The sequence below is a fragment of the Somniosus microcephalus genome, chromosome 14 (assembly GCF_052327205.1).
Source record: "Somniosus microcephalus isolate GS21.2 chromosome 14, FLI_Smic_1.0, whole genome shotgun sequence".
NCBI classification, from domain to species: domain Eukaryota; kingdom Metazoa; phylum Chordata; class Chondrichthyes; order Squaliformes; family Somniosidae; genus Somniosus; species Somniosus microcephalus.
The window spans coordinates 8434989-8448491 of record NC_141000.1 but is presented as its reverse complement, the minus strand read 5'-3'; the positions used below and the strand labels follow the sequence as shown (position 1 = coordinate 8448491).

General features: G+C 42.5%; 1 protein-coding gene across 2 annotated transcripts in view; it reads right to left on the bottom strand.

Annotated features, from left to right (window-relative positions):
- The window catches only part of grik1a (glutamate receptor, ionotropic, kainate 1a), a 434840-nt gene that overhangs the window by 163137 nt on the left and 258200 nt on the right, over nucleotides 1–13503 (bottom strand). For both annotated transcript variants that reach the window (XM_086006203.1, XM_086006202.1), the window contains exon 4: nucleotides 3487–3668. In XM_086006203.1, the coding sequence (XP_085862329.1) occupies nucleotides 3487–3668 (182 nt within the window). The remainder of the gene's footprint in view (nucleotides 1–3486; nucleotides 3669–13503) is intronic.

Sequence of the window (13503 nt, the reverse complement as noted above, 5' to 3'; positions counted from 1 at the left end):
CTGTGACCGATGCCACTGTAGGGCCCTGATCGAGACAAGATGGCATCCACGCTGTCTGCTCACAAGATGGCGGACCCCACGAGGTCGGGCAAGATGGCGTCCAAGATGGCCGCTCCCACGGCGCACACGCGGCGGTGGCAGGTTTTCCGGCGGGGTTCCCTCTGCACACCTTCCCGAAGTGCCCCTTCTTACCGCACTTAAAGCAGGTGGTGCCTTTCGCTGGGCACAGGTTTCTGGTGTGCTTCGGCTGCCCGCAGAAGTAGCAGTTGGGTCCCCGACGCGTCGCGGCTGTCGTAGGGCTCCTGGGGGGAGAGCGGGGCCCCAACGGTGTCGGGCTGCCGGGCGGGGAAGATGCCTTCCAAGATGGCGGCGCCCTTGGTGCACACGTGGCGGCGTGGACGGCGTGGGCTGAAGAGTAGGCGTCCGAGTTTCTCTGGGCCACATCCAGGGATCGCGCTGTGTCCACAGCCTGTTTCAGGTCCAATCCCGTTTTTTCCAGCAGTCTCTGCCGGATGTAAGTGGAGCTGAGGCCTGTGATAAAGGCATCGCGAACAAGCTCGTCAGTGTACACTGCGGCTTTTACATCTTGGCACGTGCAGTCTTTGCCAAGCGTTTTCAGGGTGCCTAGGAACTCATCCAGCGATTCCCCAGGTCGCTGTGCGCGAGTAGCGAGCAGATGCCTAGCATACACCTCATTCGTAGGCTGCTGGTAATGCGCCTTTAAGATGTCGCAGGCGGCCGGGTACGTGTCGGCGTCTTGGATGAGGGGGTAAACCCGGTGGCTTACCCAATTCTGCAGAATTCCGAGTTTCATACTCGCAGCGTCCGTAGCGTCTTTGACGGCTGCGGAATTGTCCAGGAAGAATTCCATACACATAAACCAGTGTCCGAAGCGTGCCGATGCGTCCGAAGCATGCTGGTCCAAATCCAAACGTTCGGGTTTCAAGAGTTGATCCACTGTGTTGAAAAATAAGTTAATAAAATTGATGTGCCTCAATAAATCTGAGACTCAATGTTGGCGGAACAAAACAAGGCTTTTATTAACTTAGAAGGTAACACACAGTGGAGAGGTATCTTCCATCCAGAGGTCTGCTGTACTGGATGTGAGGTAGGCTGGGCCTGCTTACATAGGGGCCAGGTATGGGCGGAGCCCTACACACAATACAATACCATGGTGAGGAAACGGAACTGAGGTAAGGGAAATGAAACTGAAACCAAACCACAGTCACAGGCAGAGAATACATTTCATCACAACCCCACTATTCAAAAAAGGTGGTAGAGAGAAAACAGGGAATTACAGACCGGTAAGCCTGACATCGGTAGTGGGGAAAATGCTAGAGTCCATCATAAAAGATGTAATAGCAGAGCACTTGGAAAACAGTGACAGGATCGGACAATGTCAACATGGATTTACAAAAGGTAAATCGTGCTTGACTAATCTACTGGAATTTTTTGAGGATGTAACTGGTGAAATAGATAAGGGAGAACCAGTGGATGTGGTGTATTTGGACTTTCAGAAGGCTTTCGATAAGGTCCCGCAGAAGAGATTAGCGTGTAAAGTTAAGGTACATGGGATTGGGGGCAAGGTGATGACTTGGATAGAGAACTGGTTGGCAGACAGAAAGCAAAGAGTTGGAATAAACGGGTCTTTTTCCGAGTGGCAGGCAGTGACTAGTGGGGTACCGCAGGGATCGGTCCTTGGACCCAGCTATTCACAATATATATAAATGATCTAGACAAGGGAACTAGATGTAATATCTCCAAATTTGCAGACGACACAAAGCTGGGTGGGCGTGTGTGCTCTGAAGAGGATGCCGAGAAACTCCAGGATGATTTGGACAGGTTGGGTGATCGGGCAGAAGCATGGCAGATGCAATATAATGTGGATAAATGTGAGGTTATCCACTTTGGTGGCAAAAACAGGAAGGCAGATTATTATCTGAATGGCAATAGATTGGGAGAAGGGGAAGTGCAACGAGACCTGGGTGTCCTTGTGCACCAGTCGCTGAAGGTAAGCATGCAGGTGCAGCAGGCGGTTAAGAAGGCAAATGGTATGTTGGCCTTCGTAGCGAGAGGGTTTGAGTACAGGAACAAGGATGTCTTGCTGCAGTTGTACAGGGCCTTGGTGAGACCACACCTTGAGTATTGTGTGCAGTTTTGGTCACCTTATCTGAGGAAGGATGTTCTTGCCATGGAAGGAGTTCAGCGAAGATTCACCAGGCTGATACCTGGGATGGCAGGAATGACGTATGAGGAGAGATTGGGTCAATTGGGCTTGTACTCGCTGGAGTTTAGAAGAATGAGAGGGGATCTCATTGAAACTTATAAAATTCTAACAGGACTAGACAGACTAGATGCAGGAAGGCTGTTCCCGATGGCGGGGAGTCCAGAACCAGGGGTCACAGTCTAAGGATAAGGGGTAAGCCATTTAGGACAGAAATGAGGAGGAATTTCTTCACCCAGAGAGTGGTGAACCTGTGGAATTCTCTACCACAGAAGGCAGTAGAGGCCAATTCATTAAATATATTCAAGAAGGAGTTGGATATATTTCTTAAGGCTAAAGGGATCAAGGGATATGGGGAGAAAGCAGGGACCGGGTACTGAATTTGGATGATCAGCCATGATCGCATTGAATGGCGGAGCAGGCTCGATGGGGCCGAATGGCTTACGCCTGCTCCTATCTTCTATGTTTCTATGTTTGCAACCAGTGCATACCTGAATATGTGGCTGCTTCCACATATGGCAAGTTTATTCACATTTATTTGCATTTCTTACCTTGGCAGTTTTCTTCAAGTCTGACACTATTGTTCCATTATATTTCTGACATCTCTTGGTTCATAGCTTCATGTTGACCTGTGTGATGGCCTCCCATGCCAGCTTCACCCTATGGGCAGTGTTAGCTTGCCCCTCCAGTCCTCCGTACCATCATGCCACCTACCATGATTTTCAGAACTCAGTCTGTAAATCTCAGTGCATTCCTTCGGTGAGGATGAATGATAGGTACATACACAATAGAGATATTGATTCTTGCAAACAGTTACTGAATCAAGGTGAGTAATATGTTTGCAATGATATTGCTTCAAAGGTCAAGGGCAATGTAAAATAAAATAAAGGACTTGTGTAAAAGCTTTGAAAAATGTAAACTAGAACTGTACAGTATTTTATTCATCTTTCATATGCTTAGTTACCAGTGTTCAATGCTAGTCTGCCTTTTCAACAATACAATTTACTGCAGATTCTACTTAACATTTCTAAATGCTCTGGTGAACTCCCATACACACACTTGCTGCATTAAAACACATACAAGAACGATTTTCCATCAGCTTTGGACATACAGTAGAATATTATAAAGAAAAATTAGAGAAATGTGCACTTTCACATTTATTCTGTGAGTACAGTCCGTTAATGGACTGCAGTTTTATTACATAAAAATAAACTTTCCAGACATCCGAAAGGGACCAACAGAGTACAGAAGACTTCCATCACCTGTTTCAATATTTGGGCTGCAGTTGCATATGTACAGTCGAATATCACATAGAACTCCTTCCCCCTTTTCATCTGCTTCAGAAGAGGCTTAGGATCTCTATTACCTGATGGCAACTGGCGAATTTTAACTTTAATGTTGTATCTGGAGGGGGCTTTCATTAATTCCTGTAAGCGAATGAGACCTAAAGCAAAAAATAATAGCACAACACTTAACAATGCAAAATTGTATAACTTAAAAATCTAAAAGAAGCAGCTCTGCTTGATTTACTAATTAGCCATCTATATCTCAGTTTTTCAAATTTCTAACTCATCTTAAAGAAAAAAATGATAAATTGTAATCTTTTCTACAGATAATATAAATGTAGTTGCGAGTTAATGTACCTGTTGGTAGCCCCCTAGGGACTCAAGAACAGTTCCCTGTATGGTCATTTTCTGACCCTCCTTCAGGTGGGAAGCCTTGCACACCAGTGGCATGCACTGGAAAATATGCTACCAGAGGGCAAGACTCCCACAAGAAGCACAAAGTTAGAAAATTATAAATATAGAGGTAAGAGCATCTTACTGAATCATCAATCCACAGTCTTTTTGGATTACAGTACTTAGTTGTAAAATAGGACTGAAATAAAATCAATTGCTATTGATGTCCCTAATGTATCTGAATGCTGTGGTTTCAACATTTCATCCTGTTACTACTGAGATACTGGAATATTAGATTTCTTTGTGAACAACAAGGGGCTTGCAATCTTTTTGTACAGGTTCTAAACGGGGCGGGATTCCACAATCCCATGCAACGAGCAGGGAGCCACCACCCTCCAGTAAGTGTGTGTTGGAGATGGGGTTTCAAGCCTAGCCCTCCAATCCATGATTCCTACAAACATAGCTCCCTACTGGGAGAGCAGGATTGTGGCATTACTTATACTAGGGATAATTTTCCAACTTCCTGCGGCCTGTGGAGAGCCTCACCCACCTGCAGTGCACATCAAAGGTTTGGGTATACGCTGCTCACAGTTGTCCAACTATTAACTAAAATGGCAAGATTCCTCTCCAGCATTCCAAAGTCAGAAATTTACCCCAATAACATCTTGCGGTGATAAATAAGTATTTTCTTTTTCTTAATTGTTGATAAATGAAAGAAGTTCGTTCCCAAATACTGTTGGTAATAATCTGCAGTTGACATAGACCAAGGGAGAAATACTTTAGTATACCGATCCCTTTAAGAACAGCTATTAGGTGACTGTCCCTATGCCATGCTCTATACAGACCATCTGCCATCTTATTGATTCCATGGTCCACTCATAGGGATTTATAGGAGACCCACATTATTTTTAAGGCACTGGTTAATGCAGTTGTGACATTTCTGTGTCCATTATTTTAATTAAGACACTACTAACCCCATTATTTTTAAATGGGTAAAATCCCTGTTTCCTTTATCTGTGTAAATAGTTTGGATGGGTTACTTCATTGAAGCAACTTTATGAAACATCTCCCATATTATATCACAACCAGTGGTTGTCTGCATCAACTTCAGGAGGCTCTTTTGTGATCCTGTTTCCAACAGGATATTCAGAAAACACTCTGGCGGGTTGACTATTCCTCAGATGCTATGAAACTGGATGCCTATACAGCTTACAGCCTGGAAGGATTTTACCTGCAGATCCTCCATGTTCATTGAGAACTCCAGTGGGTGGAATGTGAAGGTTATGTTTTTAACTTTCTAGAGATACCAGATAAGAGTACACATGGAATCACTGAAGATACCGGTTGTCACCACTATTAGATACCTGACGAACATGTTGAGCCTCAAAGCCAGTCTAAAACTGAACATCTTTTAACCTAGAATATGAAGAGTTTCACAGAATCACAGAATCACAGAAACCCCACAGTGCAGATAGAGGCCATTTCGGCCCATCGAGCCTGCACCGACACATATCCCACCCGATCCCCGTAACCCCTATACCAACACATATCCCACCCTATCCCCGTAACCCCACGTATTTAATCCTTGTTCTGATGGCTCTGTGGAGGTATGGATCTTTGAGGTCTACGTAGAAGACCCAGCTTTCTAAACACATGACTTGAATGGTTGTGGAAAGAACCTCCATTTTTAATACTTTCTTTTTGAGAAACCTTATTAGGTCCACGATGGTTCAAAATCTCCTGGACTTTGAGACAACAAAGGAGGAAAAGTAACATCTTCATTTGTCCTGGTCTGGAGGAATGACCTGTAAAACTTGGTAGCATAGAAATGCCTGCATAGTTTAACAATGACCCGGATTTTGTGGTGGTAATGACAGCAAAACTGGCGACGTTCGCCATCATCACTTCTCTGAAACTGACCGCAAATTCAGGATTTAGCACCGGCGCAGATAAAGGCGGAAATCCTGAAGTTGTGGTCAGTCATTCCTCGCTCCGCCACAGGCTGCGCTGTGAAACTCCCCATAGCCGGCTATCAGTGAAAGCACTTGAACTGATGAAAACTTCCCCTTTTGCGCTCTAATATCTGTTAAACACGCCATAAAAAGTTACGCCTTGATGAAACAAGTGTGGCGCATTGACTGCTGAGCAACCGTTCCGACCCTGAAATACTAATTTTAGGAATGTCAAATTTCTCCATTATGATAAAAATTACTACATTTTTAAAATAATAATCTATATATATTTTTTTAACGTTTGTTTATGGTATTTCAGCTTCTACCTTAACCCCATGTGTATTTCCAAATCTTTATTTTGCTCTCTGTAAATTTTTTTAAAAGTGAATGATAATCAATCAGTGCTTTTTATTTCCTGGTTTGCTGTCTATGAGAATTCTTCAATGTGATTGGCTGCTTAGACAGCTTGATGACATCACTGCTGCTGTACGCTGGAGATCCCCTTTTGACAGCGCTACAATCAATTTAAGGTTGAGAAAGCTAAAGTTTTCGCCACAGAGATCGCAAGGTCTTTGTGGGCAGCTTTTTTCGAAGTCAGCGGCAATCGCCGTCGCTTTGGCACTGACCGCAAATTCCTGGCCAAGGTATATCACATTCAGGAGATTCTCACTGGACGGCAACTAAACCACACTTTACATCTTTCAGAGAAACCTTTAAAAATCAAGGTGTCCATTAATTTGTTTCTTGAGGATCCCTATCAGATCACCAGCAAGTATATCTGTACTGGATATCTGTGTCTGACGCTCGAAAATCTATTGATTTAACATAATTGTCACAATGAGATTTTTGTTATTCTTCTATTACCCTATTTTTGTATAGTCTGCACTGTTACTTTGTGAAAACCTTTCTGCTTCCGTCTCCTAATACCAAATGACTGCCAAGCTGTTTTGGATCTCATCCACCATCCATATTTGCTGAAGACAATCAATTTGGACAAAATTAGTGAGGTCAGATCAGTTTGGACTAGACAGACTAGATGCAGGAAGGATGTTCCCAATGGCGGGGGAGTCCAGAACCAAGGGTCACAGTCTAAGGATAAGGGGTAAGCCATTTAGGACAGAGATGAGGAGGAATTTCTTCACCCAGAGAGTAGTGAACCTGTGGAATTCTCTACCACAGAAGGCCGTTGAGGCCAATTCATTAAAATATATTCAAGAAGGAGTTGGATATATTTCTTAAGGCTAAAGGGATCAAGGGCTATGGGGAGAAAGCAGGGACAGGGTACTGAATTTGGATGATCAGCCATGATCTCATTAAACGGTGGAGCAGGCTCGAGGGGCCAAATGGCCTACTCCTGCTCCTATCTTCCATGTTTCCATGTTTCTATGTCTGCAGCAGTTATTCATCGGATGTTCCGCATTACTCAATGTGAAAACGGATACTTTACAAAATAAAATATCAGAGGTCAGAACCTTGAGGTGCAATTTAACTGTTCCTGGCTCAAGTTTTCATGGATTTAGAGACATTTACTCAAAGCAGCAGTTGTTTAAGCTACTCGAGTCTATAATACAGGATGAAATTACCAAGCACTGGAGAAATGCGAGTTAATCACGACCAGTCAGCATGGATTTGTGAAAGGCAGGCCCATGTGTGACAAGTGAAACCTTGCATTTAAAATTACGCTCTGCTTGTTCATTTTGTAACGTGTTGTGAGTGAGTGGTTGGGGCAAACTGAATCTCACTCATGTATCTGAGAGAACACAGAAACAAGAATAGCAGACAAAGGGTTAATTTAAAGGAGGGAAATCCTGGGGTGCTTTTACCATCCTTCAAAAAAGTAGCTACTGCAAAAAAACATTTTCAGCGATTAGATACGGTACACAACGAGGAGTTCAGAGTCCATTCAGAAATGTGAAGAAAGAAAGCTGTCAGTTTCAGATTTGCTAAAGTTTTAAGTTATTTATTTTTAGTTTAAAAATCCATCCTCTAGTCCGGTTGATTTGTTGTTTGTTTGTTCTGTTCTTCTGTGTAGGTTTGAACTTGATCATTCTTTTTCTGGAATGTATCATATTTTGTATTAATTTTGTTCAGAACATATTTTGTACCTCTGAACATATAGAAATCATTCAAATAATTTAAAAACATTATTTAATATGATGCTAGTTTGCTGCGAACATGTCTATTGTCTATAAGCCTGTTTAATTCTTGTAATGTGATCAACTCAATGAAATGATTTCCATGGGAAATACAAGCTGACTCCTGCGCCTATTGGACTTGAGAGAGTTTGAGAGAGAGCGCGAGAGAGGGAGTGTGAGAGAGCACAAGAGAGGGAGTGTGAGAGAGCGCAAGAGAGGAAGTGTGAGAGAGCGCAAGAGAGGGAGTGGGAGAGAGCGCAAGAGAGGAAGTGTGAGAGAGCGCAAGAGAGGGAGTGTGAGCGAGCGCGAGAGAGGGAGTGTGAGAGAGCGCGAAAGAGGGAGTGTTAGAGAGCACGAGAGAGGAAGTGTGAGCGAGCGCGAGAGAGGGAGTGTGAGAGAGCGCAAGAGAGGAAGTGTGAGAGAGCGCAAGAGAGGGAGTGTGAGAGAGCGCAAGAGAGGGAGTGTGAGCGAGCGCGAGAGAGGGAGTGTGAGAGAGCGCGAAAGAGGGAGTGTTAGAGAGCACAAGAGAGAGCACGAGCGAGGGATTGTGAGAGCGTGCGAGAGAGAGAGTGTGAGAGAGCACAAGAGAGAGAGCACGAGAGAGGCAGTGTGAGAGAAGGAGTGTGAGAGAGAGAGTGTGAGCGAGCGCGAGAGAGGTAGTGTGAGAGAGCGCGAGAGAGAGCGCGAGAGAGGCAGTGTGAGAGAGCATAAGAGAGAGTGCGAGAGAGAGTGCTTAATGCCCTGTGGCATGTGCTTGACCACACAAGAGACTTATGATAAAGATAATATGACAAAGATAATAGCATATGGAATTAATGGGAATGTGACCACAAGGATAGGGAGGTGGTTGAAAGGCAGAAAGCAAAGGGTAGGGATGGACTGGAAACGTGATCCATAGGGGCCTGTGTCAGGGCCACTTTTATTATTACACACGTGTGTGATCTGGATTTATCAATTGAGAGAATAATATTGAAATTTGCTGATGACACCAAATTAAATGCTTATGGTAAATTGTGGTGAGGATTGAGAAAAACTGCAGGAGAATAATAGATAGGACAACAGGGTGGGCAGATGGGTGGCAGATGCAGTTTAATCTGGAAAATGTGAAGTAATACCTCTTGGAAGTAAAAATATGGAAATAAATAGAATTGAGATGGTAACATTTTAAATGAAGTAGAGTAGCTGGGGAATCAAAAGAATACAGATCATTAAAGGTGGCTGGGCAAGTATATACAGCCGACTGCAAAGATTACAGAAATACAAATTGAATCATGCGCTGAAAACCGGCATTTCCGATCTGTCAAGAATGGTCTTGACAGATCGGATGCCTGCCCTGGAGAAGGGCCTCTGCGGGGGGAGAGTTCCGCATTCTGGAGACTCTCCGCCCGCAGAAACCCCTTAGAATTCTTATGCCTAGTAAAAGCTACTGTGTAAGGCAGTTTTTCCAGGATAAGAGTTGAAAAAAGTTTAAAAAAAAATTCACTCATTTATCATTTAAAAATACTTAAAAAAAGATAAGTTCATTTTTAGCCCCGTAAAAAACTTTAAATATTTTAAACAAAAATTTAATTTTTGTTTAAAATATTTAATTTATTGTAATTTCAACTAATTTTAAAAATGTGAGTTTTTTATTTTTTTATTTATTGTTTCAAAGTGTTTTTGGGGTGATCTCCATTAATATATTTGACAGGTCTATCTGTCAAGTGTATGAAGGGAGATTCCCTTCTTTGATTGGCTCCCCATGGCCCACGTGATCCCAGGGACGCTTGCGAACCGCACGGGCCTCTGGGATACGTGGGCCCTGCGCACTTGGAGTTTGAGAGGCCCAGGATCAGAACTATACGCACCTCGGGAGATTTTTTCCAGATCGGAAGCCTCTGCACGCGGGAAGCCTCTGATCGGAAAATATGGCCCATGGAATACAAAATCAAAGAGTTAATGTTGAACTCACACAAGATGGTTAGGTAGGCTGCAGTTAGAGTATTGTGTATAGTTTTGGACATTCCTTTATAGGAAGGATAAGAATTAATGGAGAAGTTGTAGCATTGATTTATTCGGATGTTACCACAAATGAGGGCTTACAATTGCGAGGTATTTTTCTTCTACCAGAATTGATAAGGTTTAGGTCTTCAAGAAAATGAAATATTGATATATTGTTTGCCACTGGTTGCCAAGATGGTAACTAGAGGGTATTTACCTGGGAAATTAGGAAATAAAATCTTCACAGAGAAGATGTAGAATTCTCTGCACAAACCATTAACGCAAAAGGCAATAAATCCTTTAAAAAATGGAATTAGGTTGTTCATTGAAAAAGAGGAATATTAAAAAGTATGGGGAGCATGAGATTAGACTATAGATCATGCAGAGAAAAACATCAGCACAGACTTAACGGGCCAAATGACCTGTAATATTCCATGATTCTATGAACATAAAGAATGCATGGAACAAGAAAAAGCTATTTGCCCAATCAGACCTGCTCCTTCCGCAGGTATACAATTTGCTACATCATGGACTCTACTCAATTTATTTAATCTCCTAATGGAAAAGAAACGACATAGTTTCACCCTTCCCCAAAGATAAGCAAGTAAAATTCGAGAATATCTATCTAATTTTACAGACCATATCTTTCAACAGTTGGTTGCTATGGCCCAGTGCCTCAGGAATCATTATGTTCTACTGAGTATTTGATCTTGTCTCTTCACAATTATCCTGAGTCTTCACTTCTCCACTGAAAACAGGTTGATCTGAGTAACTGTGGAGAATCTTTCACCTCTGTGATATGCTATCTGTCAATTATATCACTTATTACTCACTGCTAACAGGAGAACATTTTACCCTTTTTCAAGTAATTCTGTCTAATTAACAAAAGGTAAATCAGGTTTGCATCAGTTTAGGACACCACAGTGGGGAAGAGAATAATACAATATGTAGCTGATCCAGGAAAATAAAGACTTACTTTCAATGCAAAGTCCTTTACAGCTTTCTACAACAAGAAGTAGAAGCAATTTACTGAAAACTTAAATGGACAAGTGAATAATTCAGGGGGTAGGGAAGTATTGGAGTCTTAAACTTAAATAAAGCCAATTACATAGGTATGAGGGGTGAGTTGGCTAAGGTAGATTGGCAAAATAGATTTAAAGGTATGGCAGTAGATAAGCAGTGGCTAGCATTTAAAGTAATATTTCATAATTCTCAACAAAAATACATTCCATTGAGAAACAAAAACTCCACGGGAAAAGCGATCCAACCGTGGCTAACTAAAGAAGTTAAGGATAGCATTAGATTGAAAGAAGAATCTTATAATATTGCAAAGAATAATAATAAGCCTGAGGATTGGGGGAGTTTCAGAAACCAGCAAAGGTTGACCAAAAAATTGATAAAAAGGGAAAAAATAGAATTTGAGAGAAAACTAGCAAGAAATATAAAAGCAGATTGTAAGAGCTTCGACAAGTATGTAAAAAGGAAAAGAGTAGCAAAAGTAAACATTGGTCCCTTAGAGGCTGAGACAGGAGAAATTATTGTGGGGAATAAGAAAATGGCAGAAACGTTAAACAAATATTTTGTATCTGTCTTCACAGTAGAAGTCACAAAAAGCATACCAAACATGGTGGGGAACCAAGGGTCTAATGAGAGTGAGGAACTTAACGTAATTAATATAAGTAGAGAAAAAGTACTAGAGAAACTAATGGGACTAAAAGCCGACAAATCCCCTGGACCTGACGGCCTACATCCTAGGATTCTAAAAGAGGTGGCTGAAGAGATAGTGGATAGTGTTTTGATCTTCCAAAATTCCCCAGATTCTGGAATGGTCCCAGCGGATTGGAAGGTTGCAAATGTAACACCGCTATTCAAGAAAGGAGGGAGAGAAAAAACAGGGAACTACAGGCCAGTTAGCCTAACATCAATCGTCGGGAAAATGCTGGAATCCATTGTTAAGGAAGTGGTATCAGGGCACTTAGAAAATCATAACATGATTAGGCAGAGTCAACATGGTTTTATGAAAGGGAAATCGTGTTTGACAAATTTATTAGCGTTTTTTGAGGATGTAACTAGCAGGTAGATAAAGGGGAACCAGTGGATGTAGTATATTAGGATTTCCAAAAGACATTCGATAAGGTGCCACATAAAAGGTTATTACACAAGATTAGGGCTCATGGGGTTGGGGGTAATATAGTAGCATGGATAGAGGATTGGTTAACGGACAGAAAACAGAGAGTAGGGATAAACAGATCTTTTTCAGGTTGGCAGGCTGTAACTAGTGGGGTGCCGCAAGGATCAGTGTTGGGGCCTCAGCTATTTACAATCTATATTAATGACCTAGATGAAGGGACTGAGTGTAATGTATCCAAGTTTGCTGATGATACAAAGATTGGTGGGACAGTAAGCTGTGAGGAGAACACAGAGTCTGCAAAGGGATATCGATAGACTGAGTGAGTGGGCAGTAAGGTGGCAGATGGAGTATAATGTAGAGAAATGTGAGGTTATTCACTTTGGTAGGAAGAATAGAAAAACTGAATATTTTTTAAATGCTGAGAAACTTTCAAATGTTGGTGTTCAGAGAGATTTGGGTGTCCTCGTGCAAAAAACACAGAAAGCTAGCATGCAGGTACAGCAAGCAATAAGGAAGGCAAATGGCATGTTGGCCTTTATTGCAAGGGGGTTGGAGTATAAGAGTAAGGAAGTCTTGCTACAATTGTACAGGGCCTTGGTGAGACCACACCTGGAGTACTGTGCACAGTTCTGGTCTCCTTATCTGAGGAAGGATATACTTGCCTTGGAGGCGGTGCAAGGAAGGTTCACTAGATTGATTCCTGGGATGAGAGGGCTGTCCTATGAGGAGAGATTGTGTAGAATGGGCCTATACTCTCTGGAGTTTAGAAGAATGAGAGGTGATCTCATTGAAACATACAAGATTCTGAAGGGGATTGACAGGGTAGATGCTGAGAGGTTGTTTCCCCTGGCTGGAGTGTCTAGAACTGGGGGGGGGGCATAGTCTCAGGATAAGGGGTCGGCCATTTAAGACTGAGATGAGGAGGAATTGCTTCACTCAGAGGGTTGTGAATGTTTGGAATTCTCTACCCAGAGGGCTGTGAATGCTGAGTCATTGAGTATATTCAAGGCTGAAATCGATAGATTTTTGGACTCTAGGGGAATCAAGGGATATGGGGATCGGGCGGGAAAGTGGAGTTGAAGTTGATGATCAGCCATGATCTTATTGAATGGCGGAGCAGGCTCAAAGGGCTGTATGGCTTACTCCTGCTCTTACTTCTTATGTTCTTAATAGAGATTTAAGCTTATTTATGCCTCCGTTATACTTACCTGGCTGACTTAAGTGAAAAACATTAGATAATGACTCTCATAACATGTTGCTATTCCATTACCAAACTACTTACCAAGGAAGTCCTGTTGGAGATGAAATCGCAACATCAGGATGATACCCTGCTGCTACTAATTTTCTGTGGAATTTATCCCACTCTGGGCCTACATTTGGTGTGAAAATCACAGCAGAACAA